The sequence below is a fragment of the Monodon monoceros genome, unplaced genomic scaffold (genome assembly GCF_005190385.1).
Source record: "Monodon monoceros isolate NGI ecotype Baffin Bay Population unplaced genomic scaffold, NGI_Narwhal_1 Super_Scaffold_12, whole genome shotgun sequence".
Classification (NCBI taxonomy): Eukaryota; Metazoa; Chordata; class Mammalia; order Artiodactyla; family Monodontidae; genus Monodon; species Monodon monoceros.
This window is the reverse complement of record NW_021703768.1, coordinates 26,475,980-26,495,783: the sequence shown is the minus strand read 5'-3', so window position 1 is coordinate 26,495,783 and position 19,804 is coordinate 26,475,980. Positions and strand designations below refer to the sequence as shown.

At 40.3% G+C, this 19,804-nt stretch overlaps 2 protein-coding genes across 9 annotated transcripts in view; one reads left to right on the top strand and one right to left on the bottom strand.

The window, feature by feature from the left end:
• CUNH5orf22 (chromosome unknown C5orf22 homolog) overlaps positions 1 to 4,531 on the bottom strand; it is a 28,125-nt gene extending 23,594 nt beyond the window's left edge. The window contains exons 1-3 of one of the 2 annotated variants that reach the window (XM_029218396.1): positions 4,367 to 4,531; positions 2,966 to 3,111; positions 616 to 765 (exon numbers count right to left, since the gene is read on the bottom strand). In XM_029218396.1, coding sequence (XP_029074229.1) covers positions 616 to 765; positions 2,966 to 3,111; positions 4,367 to 4,447 — 377 coding nt within the window. In that variant the 5' untranslated portion in view covers positions 4,448 to 4,531. The remainder of the gene's footprint in view (positions 1 to 615; positions 766 to 2,965; positions 3,112 to 4,366) is intronic. The other variant, XR_003792801.1, reaches the window with a different exon arrangement.
• A 116-nt stretch (positions 4,532 to 4,647) lies between these two features.
• Positions 4,648 to 19,804, top strand: part of DROSHA (drosha ribonuclease III) — a 126,547-nt gene continuing 111,390 nt past the window's right edge. For 2 of the 7 annotated variants that reach the window (XM_029216651.1, XM_029216658.1), the window contains exons 1-7: positions 4,695 to 4,833; positions 5,917 to 6,043; positions 7,115 to 7,180; positions 8,133 to 8,966; positions 13,126 to 13,218; positions 18,770 to 18,880; positions 19,113 to 19,344. In XM_029216651.1, coding sequence (XP_029072484.1) covers positions 7,164 to 7,180; positions 8,133 to 8,966; positions 13,126 to 13,218; positions 18,770 to 18,880; positions 19,113 to 19,344 — 1,287 coding nt within the window. In that variant the 5' untranslated portion in view covers positions 4,695 to 4,833; positions 5,917 to 6,043; positions 7,115 to 7,163. Of the gene's footprint in view, positions 4,834 to 5,916; positions 6,044 to 7,114; positions 7,181 to 8,132; positions 8,967 to 13,125; positions 13,219 to 18,769; positions 18,881 to 19,112; positions 19,345 to 19,804 lie in introns of all 7 variants that reach the window. The other 5 variants (XM_029216657.1, XM_029216655.1, XM_029216656.1 and 2 more) reach the window with 4 other exon arrangements.

The following is a 19,804-nucleotide window of genomic DNA, read 5'->3' as shown; positions in this document are numbered from 1 at the left end:
AAGCTAAGAACATTCTGATACTTCTAAACATATTACAGTATCACAAGCTACATAAAACATTGGTTAAATAGCTTATACACCAAAAATAATTGCATATGTAACTCAAGTCAGAGAATGCTGCTATTTAATTTAGATTAGGTAATTATCTAGAGCTCACCATATTAATAAAATTAAAACCCCAAATCTACTTTTCAGCCACTGAATTTATATAAAGACCAAAGTGAGATAATTTTGCTTTTTCATTGCAAATTGTTAAATTCAGCAGACAAAAGTTACATTGGAAGGAAATAATAAAATGTTATCATTAAATATATAAGTCTATAAGGTACTTCAATGATTTAATGGAGTTAGTCATCAATGGAGCCAGGTTTCCAGAGGAGGAAGATCATGTTATTCAAAAACCAACTTGACTAGTAACAAAATACAAATAATGTATGAAAAAGATTAAGAGACTTGCAAATTTGTTCCTGGTGTTTCGAGAACTCTTTTTGGAAGAGTTGAGGGCTAATCTGACCCCATTTTTGTGTGGAGATACTTATAAGGTATTACAGGGACCCAAAATCAGATAGAAGAAGTATTCAATCCCTTTCATACTCATAAATACGAGGAAATTACCTGATTGTTGTGGTCGAAGTGTCTTTGCCTACTAAAAAATGATGTCTGCCCTCTCTGATTTGCTGAGCCCATGTGGGATGAAGCCATATTACATGGGAAAAATGGCCAGCATAAACTGCAGGTATAATCCAATTCTCGATACTTAATTCTCTGGAAAGAAATAGAGAGGAAGCATGAAACCTGTTAGTAAGTAGGTTTTTCCAAATGTAATTTCATTCAGAACAATATTTTAAGACAGTAGGTCTCCAAGTGGGGTCCAAGGACCCTTGCAGGGGTTCCTGAGACCTTTTCAGTGTAACTAGTTCAAAACAATTTTTCTAAGAACACCAAGGCACTATTCCCCCTTTTCACTGTATTGACATTTACACTGACAGTACAATGCAATGGTGGTTGATGTCCTAAGATTAATCAAGGCAAAGGCACCAAACTCTACAAGTAGTCACTGTATTCATCACTACCAAGCACCAGTGTCCCAAACCCCCATCCAGTTTCACGTGAGAAAGTCTTTCATAATTTTATTAAACTTTGACCCTGAGTATACGTTTTAAAATAACCTGTGTGGCAAGATGGGAAGTGCACAGCAAGCACTTCTGTTACGGATTTTGAAGTACAACGGTTGTCTCAAGGAAAAGCACTTGTAATTGAATTGCAAGCTGAACACCATTTTTCTTGAAAGGAAGACTGACTCATAAACCATAGTTGTTCAGACGTGAACCTGAATTGCTGGATTCTACTTTCCAACTAAGCTTTAAGAAATGACCACTTGTCAAGTTTTGGTATCGTATTAAAGAATATTCACAATTAACTGAAAAGGCTATGAAAATACTCTTCATATACCTCCACCAAAACAACATATGGTAACGGACTGAACGCAGAATCCGAGAATCCAGCTGTCTTCTATAAAGGCAAATATTAAAGAGATCTGTAAAATTTAAACATTGTGGGCTTCCCTGGTGGCGCAGTGGTTGAGCGTTCGCCTGCCGATGCAGGGGACACGGGTTCGTGCCCCGGTCCGGGAAGATCCCACATGCCGCGGAGCGGCTGGGCCCGTGAGCCATGGCCGCTGAGCCTGCGCATCCGGAGCCTGTGCTCCGCAACGGGAGAGGCCAGAGCAGTGAGAGGCCCGCGTACCGCAAAAAAAAAAAAAAAAGAAAATATATTTGTTTTCCATAAAAATATCTTATGCTAACATATAAAGTCCTATTATTTTGAAATGAATTAATATCTTAAACATTTCTCAGTTTTAATTTCAAATATGGTAAATATCAATAAATATAGCTCACATTAAAAAAAACTCAAGATTTTTAAGGGTGTACAGGAATCCTGAGATTAAAAAAGTTTAAAAACTATTATTCTATGACTAACTGTACAGTCGTCATACCTGCTTCATAATTCTTTTTAATTTCTAAAATATAAAATCTCTAAATATAAAAGAGAGTAAGGACAATGGTAGAGCTACCACATTTCTTTAGAAATTAGTTCTCTGAGTTTTAGTTTTAGAGTCAACTAAAAGAAATGCAGTACGCTAAAATTAATTCACACAAGCATTTATATTTTAATTTTATATTACAACAAGATAATTACTGCTATGTAACTTTTCATTTTATACGAGTAGGCTATATTATAACAAATACATAAGTAAAGAGACAGTGACACGATTTCAGGGAACTATATCACTGAAGCGAGGTAAGTCACTATTTAGAGATACACTAGGTATGTCTTTCCTGAAGAATGGACTACAAAATTTCACGTCCACCTCTATGATTCTGTATAACTGAAAGTCAATAGGATTTGTGACCTGAAAAGAAACAAATTGGGAGGTTGCAGGGACTCAATACTGGAAGAAAGGATACACAAATTAAAGATGCATTGCTTATACAATTATTGAACTATGTGTTCAAGACACATTTTCTTGTGCCTCCGTAACCAGACTTTTAAAGGGGTAAAGAAGAGTGAACTGGCTTAGGTAATTTCTAAAGTCTCCGACTTCTAAAATTCTAATTCTAAAGCAGAGGCTGGTAAACATTGGCTGGGCCACCTGTTTTTGCAAATAAAGTTTTATCGGAACACAGCCACTGACACTTGTTTACGTAGTGTTTACAGCTGCTTTCACACCACAAAGGCAAAAATAAGTAGTTGCAACAGAGACCATATGGCCAGCAAGCCTAAAATATTTACTATCTGGTTCGTTAAGAAAAAGTTTGCCCATACTTGTTCTAAATAAAATAAAAAAGGCAAACAAAAGCAAAACTCATGAGCTTAGCAAAGACTATTTCTCTTAATTGCTTATCATCTACTGCAAATTGTATTTCAGGTGCATAAAAGATCATTAACAAAAATCACATTTTACCCGAAAAGTGTTTCCTTATCAAATACAGTGTCAGCTGGCATATTCACAGGAATAAGGAGGTCTGGATGTGAATCAAAATGCACAAAACTTATATTACTTGCAGGAAGATGCTTTGAGCCAATGGCCCGGTATATAAAGGGCAGAACCTGTAAAAGACACATACATGCACACATTCAGAACTGGTACAGAATTCATGAGCATACACTCAATTGCAGACTGAAAAACAATGCTAAACATAACTGCACATAATTTGAAGCACACCAAGTTGTTAAAAAGTAGGGAAATATTAAATTTGTTCATTGCACATGGTTTAGACAATCATCTCAAGCTTTATTTTTTCCTCAGAACTTCCAAGTTACACCTTCAAAGGCTTTAATGGGCATCTCTCACCACCATGCTGCCTCCACCTCAAACACAAAGATAATGTGGGGAAACAGGCAGGACTGGTACTCAGGAAAAAACTGCTGGTTAATACCCTCTCTGGCATTAAAGATGTGTTCAAGCTACCTGGGTCTCTGGGTCTTTTCCACACCTTTAGGATGGTGGTGCAGGGCTATGTCGTCTATAAGGCTCTTAGTCTTGTTACGGTCTCTAGAGTTCTAAGTTTAAGACTGAATTTGAAAGCACCACCTAACCCATGCTTGCTCTCTCAGACACATACACACCGTCTCTAGGTCCTGAGAGACCCAACTTCCTTCCTATTCTCTTTACTATATTCATCCACAAATCTGGAATCACCCTCTTCCTCTTTCATAGCCAGAGCATTCTCAAGGCATATGAATGCTATTTAAAAAAAAAAGTCTTAGACCACGGGACTGTCTCCTAGGCTTCCAGAAATCTAGATTAGGGCACCATTTTAGCTATTCCAAAGTAGCACTACCTAAGAAACAGAACATATCTTTTTTTTTTTTTTTTTAGAACATATCTTTAGTGTCTATAAACTCGGGGCACCCTGTTAAAAGATTTAGGCACACACTACGTACACAATAATACTAACGGCCCTATGAGTGCTACTTTGCACCATTTCACAGGTGACAGTCCACATTCTTAACAAAAATCTCCCGGCTACACAGCAGGAACGTGTAGGGAGGCCGAGTGACAGTAGGAAGCCTGCGTCAATGCGCAGGTTGAGGACTCGGGGCTGTGCAGTTACACTGCCCGCGTTCGACTCCCGATGCCACCAGAGCCTCGAGTGTTAGAGGAGTTGCCCGACTCGTAGTAAGCGCCCCATAAACGTCAGCGCCTATTCTTCCAAGCTAACCGTTCTGGTGTTTTCCCCACAGCAATGCAACTCGCGTGGGTAACTAACGCTGGTTATCTCTCTGGCCTCCGATGGCCAGGCTCCGCCGCCTCCTTGGTCCTCGCGCGATTCTGCCCCAGGCCCGGCAGCCGCCCTCTCACCTCCTGATGATCCTCCACCACCCACACCGGGAGCTCATGGTAGCGCCGGAGCCGTGTGCACTCTCCAGTAAACTCGCTCATGTTTTCGCTCGAGGCAGCGTCCCAGCGAGGTGGACTCAAAGAGGTTTGAGCTGCGACCCCGCCTCCTCGCCCGACAGGAAACGCGCGCTCACCCGGTTGTGGTTCTGGATTGGAGGATGTAGGGGGCAGTGGGCGGGCGCCGGAGGGGTCGACGAGAACGATTGGTTTAGATGTTCATCGCTCTTATTGATGCACCAATCACCGCGCACAAGGCGCTGCGGCGAGCCCAAGAGCTTTCCCTCTTGTGGTCCGGCTTTCGCAGGTTTGCTTTTTAATTCTCTCGGTTTCCTGTTCCGGAGGCGCTGGCGGCGCTAAGATCTTGGCGGCTGCAATGTGAGTCTGGCTTTACTCTAACGGCGACCTCGCGGCCTGAGAGCCTTTTGTAGGTAAAAGGGGCAGCTTGCGGGTGTTGGAAGAGGGAGTGTTTCCAAGTGTCCTGATTTCAACGGGGCTGGAGTCTGGGGCTGGGGTGAGGGGCGCCTGGGAATTAGGATCGGGCAGCCCCTCTTCAGATCTGCAGCGAAGGGCGAAAAAGCGACTTTAGGCCCGGATCCTGCGAATAAATAGAAGTGAAAAATGAGATCTTTCTTTCATTGTGGAGCGCGTGCGGTGGTCCAGCCCTGGGGCCGCCCGGATCTCGGAGGGGAGTGAGACCGTAAGCTTACCTCGTGGGGCGCACGATCTGGCGGGAGATGTGAACAGCGAGACCCGTAATTTCGGATCAGCCAGCCGAAGATGACCGGCCTGGGGATTCAGCTGGGAGAAAGAGTGTTAATAGAAATGTAGTCACACTTTGCAACTTTTTCTACATAGACTGATGTTCCTGGACGTGTTAACTATGCAAAACAGCTCCCTCAGTTTCCCTGCTTCCAAACAGCAACTGAGGAGTAGGCACACGCAGAAAATAATTACTTTTCCACTTGCAGTGAGTTCCTTGACTTTTGACTTTTGTCGCACCCTAACACAGCCTGACTATGCCTTTAATAGATCAGTTTCATAATCAGTGTCTTCAGATATTCTGTCTCTAGAAACATACATGAGGATCTAATGGTGAGTCTTCAACAGCAGTCTGAACACACAGTACAGGAGTGTTGGTAATCCTGACTGTTGCCCACCTCTAGATTCAGTACATTCCTTTGTGTTCCCCAGGACCCTATGCATACCTCTTTTCTTGTGTTTATAGCATTATATTATTTTTTTAAATTGTATTTGTATGTGGATTCTGGGCTTCACGAGTCCTGTGGGCTCTGTGTCTTACTCATCTTTGAGTGCTTAGGACCTGTGACGGTGCCCCACATGTATAGGCCCCTTAAATGTTGCATGAATCAGTGAAAATACCTGCTTTTTGTCTGGTTTTGGTAATGCCTATCTGTTGTGGATATATGCAATAGGGAAATGTACAGTAGCAACACAGAAACGTATATCACTAGTGAGACAGTAAACATTTATTGATCACCTACTGTGTGCAGGACGCTCTGCCAGGGGCTGTGAAGGATACAGAAATGTTTGTGAATCAACCCGTTTCATCAAGGAGCTCATAATCTAGTGGAGGAGTTAGACATGCGCACACGTGACTGTAATATGAGGCAGTCTCTGGTAAGTGCTATAAAAGAATTAAGTACAGACTAAGAGCAATGGACGTGTAGAGGGAATGGGATTACTTCCTGAAGGGAACCAGGAAAGGCAGCACAGAAGAGTTGGCATTTGGCTTGGTTGGTGGGTAGAAGAAATTCAACGGGCAAATTCATAGGGTAGGGGATTTTAGAAGGGCAGGAGCAAAGAACAAGCGGGGTGATAGTACTTTGTATGTTAGGCAACTGGGAAAAATCTGGGGTGATAGGCACTTCATGGGGAGGTTAATGGAGAATTAGCCTGGAAGAAGTTGGGACCAGATTGCAGAGGGCCTTAAATGCCAAGAGTGTGGTTTAAACTCGATTCTGTGGGCTCTGAGTAGCCTGTGGTGGCAAGATGGGCTGTCTAGGTCCTAGGTCTATCATGAGGGCCTTGAACTGAATAATAATCATTAATCAGATATTATTTGGTATCTACTTTTTATTAAGCACAGTGATTGATACAGCTAAATAATCTGAACCTATTTTCATGAGCCATTTGAAAATCTACCTTAAGCCTATCGGTAAAGCTTTTAGTTAGAAGGAAGATGCTTCTACATTAAAGCTTTTTGCAGTTAATATTTATTTGGGTTTTTTAAACATTTTGCTGAAGCCTAAGTATTTGGAAAGCCGTTCCTGTTTGTAACATTCTTCAGTGGAAAGAGCTGAGAATGAGAATCAAGGGAAATTGTTGTGTTGACAAGATTATAGTTAAGTTTGAATTTGAATGCTGGTCTCTTTGTGAAGTAAACTGGAGTGTGGAGTGGGAGAACAGAAATGATTTTTTTCTCCTAGTCTTTTAGCAAATTGGAGATAGAGTATGCCTAAGTTTCCAGTCTTTTAAGCTACTGATTATTTTGAGTCAGCAAGACAAGTATTAAGGATATCTAAAAAGTTAGCTGTAAACTTTAATTCAGTTCAACGTGCTCTTAATTTTGTTAGTATGCGAACTGCATTGGAAGATGCAAAATCAGTGTTAAGATAATTGTAGAAATGTTTTCTAGCATTAGCAGTTTGGGAATCATTTTTATGTCTATTTATTCTTTCTGTCTTCTAGAGCTTATATTCTCTGTGGAAGATGTGACATACCCAGATAATACGTCACCATGCAAGGCAGTACCTGGTGAGTGGTATGACAGTAATGGCAGCTGTTTTGGGAGAACAGGGAGAAGCAAACACTGGCACTGGGCCATTGAGGGTGGGAAGGGTTTAGATATGTGAGGAGAGGGGGAGTGTGTTCACGTGGGCCATGTACACGGCCTGCCCTGATGGCCCTGGCAGTTCTGAGGTGCCGGCAGACATTAAAGGTGGGATGAGGTAATGAGTTGGTGACCTGTAATCATTGTACGACCTGCCAAGAAGCAGCACAGAGTGTGTGAGAGCAGGGGACCTATCAAAACCCTTGGGGTGGTGACAGTGGCTGTAGAAAGGCCTGCAAGGGTGTTATTGTAGTAGCCAGGCAGGAGACGATGGTGTGAAATGGATGCACTCAAGAAGTATTTATGAAGCAGAAATGATAGGCATTTGAAAATAAAATTTTAACTAGAGGGGATAAGGGAGAAGTTGTCAGGTAACCCCTGGTATATGACTTGAGGACCAGTAAATGGTCTCATCTATTGAGACAGGAAACACTAAAAAAGGAGCAGGTGGTGGTGTCTTGAAGGGGAAGATCATGAATTCCTTTTAGGATGCATTAGGTTGAATTTGCGAGTCTGTGCTGAGTGGGGAGGAAAGTGTAGACAGGAAGATGCTGGTGCAGATGTAGAGATGTGGGGTGTGTGGGCGGGATGACATGGTGAGGTCATAGCAGATGGTTGAACACTGGGATGTGACTTTGTCATGCTGGAGGTGGAGTGGCTTTAGGGAGTGACAAGGACCAGGGACTGACCACGGCAGTGGGTTGGGTGGCTGACTGGGGAAGAGGAGTTTATTGGCCATGAGGAGGTTCCGCTATTACAGAGAACTCAGTATTAGATGGGTGGGATATGGCAGTGGCCTAAGGGATGGTCAGGCGTTTGTAAAACCCTGTATATATAGTGAGTTTTTCTTTTATCTTTTTCTTTCCTCCAACGAAGTCATAGAATGTCATTCCATCCAGGACGAGGGTGTCCCCGAGGGCGAGGAGGACATGGATCCAGACCCTCAGCACCAGCCTTCAGGCCCCAAAATCTGAGACTGCTTCACCCTCAGCAGCCTCCTGTGCAATACCAATATGAACCTCCGAGCGCCCCTTCCACCACGTTCTCCAACGCTCCAGCTCCCAATTTCCTGCCTCCACGACCAGACTTCGTGCCCTTCCCTCCACCCATGCCTCCATCAGCACAAGGCCCCCTTCCCCCCTGCCCGATCCGGCCCCCCTTCCCCAGCCACCAGATGAGGCCCCCCTTTCCCGTGCCTCCCTGTTTTCCTCCCATGCCGCCTCCGATGCCCTGTCCCAATAACCCCCCAGTCCCTGGAGCACCTCCTGGACAGGGCACTTTCCCCTTCATGATGCCCCCTCCATCCATGCCCCACCCCCCGCCTCCTCCCGTAGTGCCTCAGCAGGTCAATTACCAGTACCCTCCGGGATACTCGCACCACAGTTTCCCACCTCCCAATTTTAATAGCTTCCAGAACAACCTCAGTTCCTTCTCACCCAGTGCTAATAATAGCAGTAGCCCTCATTTTAGGCACCTCCCTCCATACCCACTCCCAAAGGCTCCCAGTGAGAGGAGGTCCCCAGAAAGGCTCAAGCACTATGATGATCACAGACGCCGGGATCACAGTCACGGGAGGGGCGAGAGGCATCGTTCCTTGGATCGGCGGGAGCGAGGCCGAAGTCCTGACAGGAGAAGGCAGGACAGCCGCTACAGATCCGATTACGACCGGGGGAGGACACCGTCCCGCCACAGGAGCTATGAGCGGAGCAGGTAAAGCACATGTGTGTTTTTTAATGAAGTGCAGAGGCCCCGGCACAGGCCATTTCTGTTGGTCAACAACCAAACCGAAAAGGTCCAGCTGTGCATTTCGCTTTATGAAAGGAAAAGCGTCCCAAAATTATCAACATAGATTCATTTCAATGAATGTAAGCCAGTTACTCTGCATAATACAGTTGACATTTTAATGATGATCAATAAAAGATCTTGTAGTTGTTTGTGTGGATGTTGTATTTAATTATGTTCAGTGTGATCACCATGTCAGGTTACAGCACTTGAGTTCTTTTGGAATTGTTGATCTGCGTATGTTATCAGTCAGGAATCGAAGTAGTTAACAAGCAGAACTTGCTTTCTGATGTTTAGGATAAGTGGAAGTTTATCATATGTTGTTGCTTTCTTGCTCTGTTCCTTTATAAAATGAAATAATACGCATTATCAAAGGTACAGTTTTCAAAATGGCTTTTAATTTGATTTTGTTGCATTGAAACATATTCATACTAAAGAAAGTTGCATTTAAAACGTACTATTCCATTCCAGATTACATTTCTTTTTTTTTTTTCAAAAGACCAAATATCTATATATACAAGAGAATAAGGTTTCCAGCAGACACTCATAGATGGGCATCTAGAAGTGCTCTGAAGTTATACGCAAATTCTTTGTGTATGTATGTTTTTCTGTAAGTTAATCAGTTGCTTACAGCAGATTCTTAAGAGATGGTGTGAGTCTATTACACCAAAAATCTAACAACCATTGGTTTAGATGGAAAAATAAAAATGCACAGGTATCGATTGTACTAATATTTATTTGTACCTTCAGTGAACTCTTTATATTGATGAAGATTTGAGGTTTTCCGGTTGTCAAGCTGGTAACAGTGCTGCTCTTTGTGTCTGCTGTGGTGTGTTTACCTTCATTGTCTTGTGGAACTTCTGTGCTGAAAAATTTGAGGTCCCCAGAGCGGTCACTCCGTTACTTGGGCTTGTGGAGAGCTGGTCTTGGCCTCTGTGGAATCAGTGTGCTTCTCAGTTCCCATGTTGTTCTCATGGCTGGGGGCTTGATTCTGACCGAACATTTTGCCAGTAAACGGTAGCAGTCATTCTCAGTCCCGAAGAGAGTGACCAGTACTCGGAAGGTTTGGAAGGAAAATGCTCTATTGCTTCTCCCTGACGCCCAGTGGAAGGTGGAAGGAACATGTTTCCTTCAGAGGTGACTGATTCTGGTGGGCCAAAGCTGACAGAGTTGGTAGACTTTTAAAAGTCTTTTCAGCACGACTTACTTACTGTTCCCGGTCAATTTTGTTCTTAATTCTGTGATGGACTAGTTGGCAGAGGCCTGTGATGGTTTATTTTACAGTTTTATGGTAAAAATCTAAATCAGAAAGAATTTGTTAATAGTTTTCTTCATACAAAGTGATTATTAATAAACCTGTCTCTGGGGAAACATTTTGCTGCAAACTTCAGCATTCTAGGTGGCATTTTTTTTCCGTTTTGGGGGTGCTGTAGTTTTTAGGGCTCTGCTGTAAAATCCTGGATTCTTCCATCCAGGCTTAAGCTTGGAGTTAATGTGTTTGTTTGAAGAAACACAGATGTCCTGTAAACTGAGGATGTCTATCAGTAAGTGAAATCAAGTGCCAAAAGAATTACCCTTAATCTCCATTATTCTAAAAGGCAACCCCTTTACCATGAAGGACCTTAGGCAGTTAGCTCATCTTTGTAAATGGCCTTTATTTACTTTGGAGTTGTTTTATAATGTTGTATTTGGGATATTTGCCCAGGAGCTGCCTTAGTGTCACAGCCACATTAAAATCAGCTCCTTTTGGGGTCTTAGTAGCGTGTCAGTCATCTGTCTTATATGGAATGCTTCTGTGAAACAAACATGGGGTACCTGAAGTCCTAGTATAACTTCTAGAAGTATATTGGAGAAAACCAAAAGTTTGTGCATTAGGTTGTGTTAAGTTTATGCAAATTCTTTAGTCTGTCCTCTGGCTACTTCTCCCCTTGCTTCTTGGGGTAAGTGAATCTGTCCTTTTTCAGATTTCATTTTCCCTCTTTTTCTCCTGCTCCGAAATCTGGTTGAATAATAATTACAAGATCCTTTTAGGGCAAACCATCTGTAGCGGAAGTTTGTGAAGAAGTAGATGTATGCATTTGCTATCGTGAAAGATCAGGGTTCCTCCGGGGAGTGGGAAAAGAAGCAGCGGCAGATGCAACCAGTAAGGTGCAGTGCAGCGGCTTCCCACAAATGAGTAGTGTTATAGCACAGTAATCCCCATAGCTGTCCTGTTGAGTACAACGTGTAGTCATCAGAGAGCTAGTATCATGTATCTAATACTATGCTTCCAAACAGGGAAAAGTTTTTGGAAAAATAACCCAAGCGTTGTTTTTCTTGCTTTAAATGGCTTTATCGTATAGTGTTACTGTGACTTACGTCCATACTGGTCTTTTCAGTTCATAGCCACTCAGAGGTAGTAATCATCATCAGAAATGCCACTCTTGAATGCAAAACTCTGTCCCCTGGGTGTTAAAGAAACAAACAAAAAATTAGGAATATCCTTTAAGTTGAGGGTTTTTTTGTTTGTTTTGTTTTGGGTTTTTTTGATGTGGACCGTTTTTAGAGTCTTTATTGAATTTGTTACAATATTGCTTCTGTTTTATGTTTTGGCCTTTCGGCCCCAAGGCATGTGGGACCCCAGCTCCCCAACCAGGGATCGAACCCGTGTCCCCCACATTGAAAGGTGAATTCCCAACCACCAGGAAGTCCCTAAATACAGTTTTTATTTGGAAATATAGGCAATTATTTTTTTCAGCAGCCATGCCATCACAAATTACATTATATCTTTGTCATGTGGTACCACTCACTAGCTGGGATTTACTGCCTAAAAGTAAACTGTAAATTTAGAAGTGTATCAGGTAAAGAATGTAGAATTCCAAGCACTGGCTCCTTTACTTTGCACAGCTGGTGTGTACCTGAGGCTTAAGTATATGTTAAAAGTATTATTCAAAAACAAAAACAAACAAACAAACAAAAAGTATTATTCAAAAGAGTTTTTCTTGAGGAGGGGTTTTTAGGTGAAAAAACAATTTTTGTTTTAATATCTAAGATCTCTATCAGTTTTGTAAATTTTGATTTCAGTGAATTTACATTTCTTCTGTTTGGCTGTAGGTTGGGGGATTTTTTTTTTTTTTTTTGGCCATGCCACATGGCAAGCATAGTAGGATCTTAGTTCCCAGACCAGCGATCGAACCAGTGCCCCCTGCAGTGGAAGCACAGAGTCTTAACCACTGAACTGCCAGGGAAGCCTGGTGCAGGGAGAGGGAGATGTTTTTGAGTTCAGACATTTTTGTAGTCTTCTTGCTGGACTCAGACTAATATAGCATTTTTTCCCCCATTCTAAGACCTAGTAGTTATTTCCCTTAGATTTATTTCTGATATAAACACACTGGAGTTCCAATTTTTGTTTCAGATCTCATTGTACTCATTAAATAGACTCAGAAGTTATTACTATTATTATTACTAAACTCTGGTGTCACATTGGAAGGTTCAAAGTCCTACATTCTAGTTTTACACTGAGTAAACTCTGTCTCCATTTAGAGTTTTTTTTCAGATGAAGACAGCATTTAAAGGTAAAGTGACTTAGAGTCTCATGACAATTAGTGATGGCTAGAACTATACCTCAGGCCTATAACCTATAAGAGTTTAGAACTCTTTCATTATAGACCCTTGTCCTGATCTTTACTGTAAAAGCTTTAACTGGCATATATTTGATGGATGAAATTAAGAGTGTTCTAGAAATCAATAGACAGTTGAATCCTTTGAAGTTTTCCTCTTAGGTTAAATAATCAAGGTTGGCTGGTTAGAAGGTCTCAAGAGAAGATTATGATAAAATTCCCTTTGTTGCTCAGTATTAAGTATGACTTCTTTTTTTTTTTTTTTTAAGAAAACAGCAAGAAATGTCCAAGTTAGTTAACTTCTGTAACGTGAAACACTCCTTTATCCTATAATAAATGAAGGATGAATAAAAATTCCCATAGTGAATAGTGCCTGCAAAATTCTTAGGTGAGGTGAGGTTCATTTATTCAGAAGGTGAATTCAGTGAAAAGAGATGGTGTTTTGAGTCTTTCTGTTGAAAACAGCTCTGTGTATTAATTCCTTTAAGAGAGCGGGAACGGGAGAGACACAGGCACCGGGACAGCCGAAGATCACCGTCTCTGGAAAGGTCCTACAAAAAAGAGTATAAGAGATCTGGAAGGTAAGCAAGGAGTTGACACTGGTAGAAGTCATAGGATTATCTCCTGGAATTCAGATTTTGTGCTTGTGCAAAGTATCAGCCAGGTCTTAAGAATAGCCTGAGAGTCTGTCCAAAGAGCCCTGTGAAAAGTTAAAGTAGCCAATTACTTAAAAACCTTTACTTTCAAGATGTATTGAGAATGAACAAGGAAAATCTTGATACATTTCCAAAAGTTAGAAATTATATGGGCCACTTTCTGACCTCAGTTGCTATAAAACTATACATTAATAATTCAAGGTTTTTTAAGAAAAACCTTGAAAATTCATAATTATGCTCTTAAATTTACTTGTTTCAAAAAAAAAGAGCAAAACTGCAGTCACACCTTATTTGGAAAAATGACATTGAGATTGCTGCAAATCAAAACTTGCAGGATGTAACCAATTCTATATCGATAAGTAAAATCCATGTCTTATGTAATGGTAATTAAGAACAGTACTCTAGGATCTGACAGATTTGGGGTCAATTACTAGTTTTCCCAACTTTTTTATTGAGCAGAGTAATCTAACTTTTTTTAAGCCTCAGTGGCTTTGTCTAAAATAAGGACAGTTATACTTGCCTTATTGAGTGGTGAGGGGTCATTGAGATAATAATACACGTAAAACACTTAGAACTGGGCCCAGTAGTGCCAAATAAATGGTAACTATATATCTAATTATTATCTGATCATTTGACTCTAGAAATTGGTAGAGTATAAGAAAAGCAGAAAAAGGGATTTAAAGATAAAAGAAATTAATGAAATAGAACTGAAGTACTATAATAATATTTGTAAATAAATGCAAGATTTCTTTGAAAGGCCGTACAATTTAAAAAGTGGCAAATCAAGAAAAGAAATACATACATTCCATTAAGTATAAGAAATTATACTTTAAACCTCCTTCATTCCTGTATTATTACAGGAATGAAGGAGGTTTAAAAATTATTGTATGTTGGTATAAGTACAGATATTTTATTTGAGAGATTTAAAAACTTGGATGTGATGGGTTGTTTTCTATGAAAACAAAAATTACAAACCTTACACAAGAAGCAGAAAATTTTAATAGGCTGATAACCATGGAAAAAAGTTGAAGAAGGTGAATTTGTGCCACTTTCAAAAAAGTTTTAAACTATTTTAGAACACTGATGAAGATGGAAGGAAAGCTCAGCGCGTGCTGTGATACCAGGAGAATCCAGATGGCAAAACCTAATCAATGAAAAGAAACCACAAAACAATCTCTTATGAATAGGGATATGAAAATACTGATTAGTATATTAGCAAGTTTTCAGTTGTGTGTTAAAATAATTGAGAGATTATTCCAAGATTGCATGGGAAGATAAGTTAATATTAGGAGATTTGTAACTGTAATCCTTTGTGTCAGAATCTGTAGGGTTATCTCAGTATCTGCCTATTAGATATTTAAAATAAAGTCACATCCATTTATGAGTAGAAACTGGTAAACCTCGAGTATAAGCAGACTTCTTCAACATGATGAGAACATTATCTCGTGACGAACATGATTGATACCATCTCAGAAGAGCCAAATTCAATGTTGAAAACTTATAGACCTTCCCATACACATTAAAAGGGGTCCTGTAAATCATTGAGGATGCACATTAAATAAAGACAAGGGGGCCCAATTGCCTACCACTGTCACCTGATGTATAGCTAAATCAACAAGCAAACGAAAAACATTGCATCCTTGTGTGTCCCAGGTATTGTACTGGTGCGGTGATATAGTCATTAACAAGAGTCCCCACTTTTCAGGAATAAGAAAGTTAAGTACTGTGAGAAGTGCTTTTGGTAGAGCAATTAATTACATGTTGCTCTGGGAACACAGCAGTCGATAACTCAGTTTAGGGTAGTCACAGAGAAATTGACATTTTACTGATACCTAGAGTATGAGTAGTAATGCATGAGGGAAGGGGGATGGTAGGGGAAGAGAGAGAGCAGGTGTGAAGGTTGCAGTATGGAGAATTGGTCTCAGAGGATCAAGCCTGGAGGTAGGGAAATGAGTTTAGAAGGCTTTTGTTAGTAATCCACAGAAGAAATGATTGTGCCTAGACCGGCACAGTGACAGTGGCGATGGGGAAAGGTAGAGGTAATTGAGAGATCGATGAGGGAGGCAGGAGGACTTGATAACTGATCGTGAGGAAGAGGTGGCAGCAGTCATCATCGAGGTCTGGTGTTCCCCTTTGAGGGCTGGGAACACTCAGAAACAGGTAAAGGAAGAGTTCAATTCGGGGCAAGTGGGATTTGAGAATCTGTGAGACAACCAGATGGAATTGTGTGGTAGTTATTTGGACACAGAGGTGCAAGGTTCAGAAAAGAGATCCTAGCTGGAAATACTAAATACCATGGATTAAACGAGGTCAGCTGGGAAGAGTTTGTTCAGTGAGAAAAAGGGCCTGAGGAGGAGGAGAAGAAGGAGGGGATGAGGATAGGAAACAAGTCAAGATACTGTGTTGGTGGAAATCATTGAGGACCCGTCTGAGGTTGATGGTTTTTAATGTGCTGTGCTAGAAATCTCTTCAGTCTGCTGGTTTCTTCCCCATGCCCAGTAGCTTGTGGAGAAGGCAGAGACTTGGATTCTGTGAGTCTAACTAATGCAGTAGATGAGAAAATAAAAATTACAGATGTAAATCCTGTAAAGGAGGGAGAGTTATAGTTGTAATATAGCATCTTGTTAAAAAACAATTTTGAGTTTGGATTTTGAAATTTGAAATTCCTGAGACACCTACCTAAAAAAGATGCTTTGTTCCTGTTTTGAAATGTCCCTCTCAAAGTGTTAAAAAAAAAAAGAAAGAAAGAAAGAAAAAAGAATACTAATTGTTGTTCACAATAGACAACCCTGACCATCCATTATTCAAGATACCTGCCTAAGGGGATGGGGTGACAATGTTTTCTGCCTGTGTTTCTTGATGATAATAATAAATATTTGGTGGGATTTTTAGTACATGTCAAAATGTCTGTGTCAAACAACCATATTAGCATTTAACTACCACTTATTAGCTGTGTGATAGTGGGCGAGTGATATAATTTCTAATTGTTTCCTCTCTAGGGGATGTTTATATCTGCCTCAGGGTTCTTGTAAGGACTAAGTGTGTCAGGGTGCTTACAAGAGTGTCAGGCTCTTAGGAAGCACCACAAATGAATAAACAAACAAACAAACAAAACCACACCACTGGGAGCCAAGATTTGCCATTATTAGCTAATGATATTATCAGGAAAATTCAAGAGAATTAGCTAAGAAACATGAGAATTAACTCACTGAAGTTGACAGTTATAAAATAAACATACTATAATTAATAGCCTTCCTAAATACTAGTAATACCTACTTGGAAAATATAACAGGGAAAAAATGTAGATTGACCACAGAAAATTTAAATTAATAAAAATTAAATAACTTATTAAACTTAAAAAATATATAGATCAATGGGAAGAAAACTTCCCATTGTAAGTGTAGTAGATGACAAAGAAGCTGATGTAAATGAATGGAGGGCATGCCATATTCCTGTAGTGGAAGTGGAAGACAGGGTTATAAAATACCAGTTTTCTTCCAAAAACAGCTGTAGTTTTTAGAGGCATTGGTGGTATAGTGGTGAGTATAGCTGCCTTCCAAAAAATCTATTTTAATGTAAGTTCGGTTGAAGTACCAGTTTTAGTAATTAAAATTCTTCTTTGGAATAGAAGTGAGTATAATGAAGAAAAATAATAATGCACAATTTGGTATGGATATAGATAGATGAATGAAACAAATATTGAACAACTTTCAAGTATATATAAAATTTTACATCTATCGTGAAGCTGTTTTTTCAAATCAGAGGAGAAACTGATGTGGGAACAATTAGCAAGCCATATGGAAAAAAAATTGAATTCAGGTTTCTGCCTTAGGTCTTGGACAGATACAGTAAAAAAATTTAATGTTAAAAGTAACTGAAGAAAATATAAAATATTTATTTAACCTTGGGATGGGAAAGGATTATAAGCGTAACACTAAGACTGGAAACAGAAACAAAAAAATCTCTAGATTTGGCCATATAAAAATTGTATGTAGCCATAAGCAGAATTATAAGGAAAACAAAAAACTGACAAAGGTTACATTACATATGACAGCAGACAGGTGATTATTTTAATAAAAAACTCTTTCAATAAACGAAAAAGACTATAATCCTAATTTTAAAAATATTGGCATGGCATATTGACTCAGATGTTCAGAAAAGAAGTGAATGTGAAACGTGTCATTTCAGTAGTGACGAATTAAATGAGATACTCTTCATAAGAATGGAAAAGATTAAAAACAATCATGTTGACAAGATGTGTAGAAATGGGAAATCACATATGGTTTTGATGGTAATCTAAACTGTTACTGCCTATCTGTAGAGAAGCCTTAAAAAAAGTACACACTCTGTGTGTGAAATAATCTGACAAGTCTGCAGAGAACCCAAGTGTGTTTACAGTAGCATTGTTTACAGTGGCAAAAAAAAAAAAAAATAGTAACAACCTAAGTGACTGATCAGATTTGTCAAATTATGGTATATACATATAAAAGAATAATATGAACTTATTAAAAATGGTTCAGATATAGATGTATTGAAGTAGAATGATGTTCCTGATTTACTACTGAGTTGCGGAGAGCAGGCTATAGAGTTTCTTTTTTGTTAAAACTTGTATGTTTACATATCTGTATCTTTTAACACATTTGTGAAATATAGTGGTTATCTCTGAGTGGTGTTACAGGTGACTTTTGTCTTGTTTTTGTTAATGCTTTATTATTTTTCTACAGTGAACATATATACATTTTACTTCACAGTACATTTTTTTTTCTGGTAACAAACCTAGTGATGTACATGTAATATTTGGAAGTTTTATCAATAAGTAATATATATAACCCTTCTAATCACTCACCCTTTTCCCCCTGATGTATACACACTCACACTTACCCTGTCATAAAATCAGGAGTGAATGGTAGAGTTGATGGAAAAAGTTAATTTGTGACTTTGACCCAGGTGTAAACTTTCTTGGATAATAGTGACTCTTATTATCAGGTTGCCAGCGCAACACTAATAAAGCAGTTACTCTCCTTGGCTGGATTCTCAAGGCCTTTATGGTTCCACCTAAATTTCTTGGGCTTAATTTAAAATCTATCCTATAAGTTTTTCCCTCCAAGCACATCCATAGGCTGGGCCTTTGCAAATTTCATGCCCCAGAGATTCAAGGAGATAGAATTGCTTTTTTCCTTTTTAATTGAGTTAGTATTTGTGGGGATTCGAATTAGGCAAAGTGGTGGTTCGTTAAGCAGTAATACCCAAGTGTGCACTTCCAGAGAGATGCTTAGGGATAGTATAACTGGTTCACTCTTGGATTATGGTCCTCAGGCTAAATTTATGGCCAAGTTGAGACCATGTTTTGTGAAGATTTTTTTCTTTTTTCTTGGCAAAGCAGGATGTAGAGGATTCAAAACTAGTATGCTCAATGCTGAGATTGTCTATATATGTGGAGATTTCCAAATATTTCCCAGATATCTTTCTCTTCCAGGAGTTATGGTTTGCCGGGTGCTTCTGAACCTGCTGGATGCACACCAGAATTATCTGGGGAGATTATTAAAAATACAGATTCTTGGGCCCCACCCCCGGAGACTGTGAATCAGTAAGTAGATCTGGGGTAGGGCCTGGGAATTTGTATTTTTAAACAAATAACTTCAGGTGATTCTGATGTCACCAGACTGGTGTCAGGGGGTCACTGGTTTAATAAAAATGAATATGGTGGTTTGCCATGACATTTTTCTTTTAGGTGAAAAATGAACTAAAGAGGTGAAATAGAACAGTTTTACAATGGATGAACATTTTTAATAATTAGCCTCCTTCGTCCCCTTTTGAAGTCGCTCCCCAAGTAGGGAGAAGAAGAGAGCTCGTTGGGAGGAAGAAAAAGACAGATGGAGTGACAACCAGAGCTCCGGCAAAGAGAAGAATGGTAGCTCAGTCAAGGAAAGAGAGCCGGAGGAGTCGCTGCCCGACAGAAATGAGGAGGACGACGACGAGCTCCTTAAGCCTGTGTGGATCCGATGCACCCACTCAGAAAGCTACTACTCCAGTGACCCCATGGATCAGGTGGTAGGTCTGAAGTAGGAGAAGCTGTGGACCAGAGCTGCTCAGCCTCGGTACTGTGGGCATCTTGGGCCGGATAATTCCTTGTGGCGGGGCCCGCCCTGTGCATTGTCAGATGTTGAGCAGCATCTCTGGGCTCTGTGCACTGGAGGCCAGTAGCACCCTCTGCTCGTTGTGGTAACCAAAGCTGTCCTCTGATGTTGCCACATGTCTCCCGGGGGTGACAGAATACCCCTCCCCGCCCCCTCCGGTTGAGAACTACTGCTGTAGACCAAAGCTGCTTTACAGACGCAAGAGTGCAGCAGGTTAATGAAAGGATCTCTGCATTCTGCATTTTTTATGACACTGCTAGTCTTAATACTGGTGGTTTTGTAAGCTCTCACTCATAGCTGCTTTATGCCTTTTGTGATCTATAGCCGTGTGTGTGTGTGTGTGTGTGTGTGTGTGTGTGTGTGTGTGTGTGTGT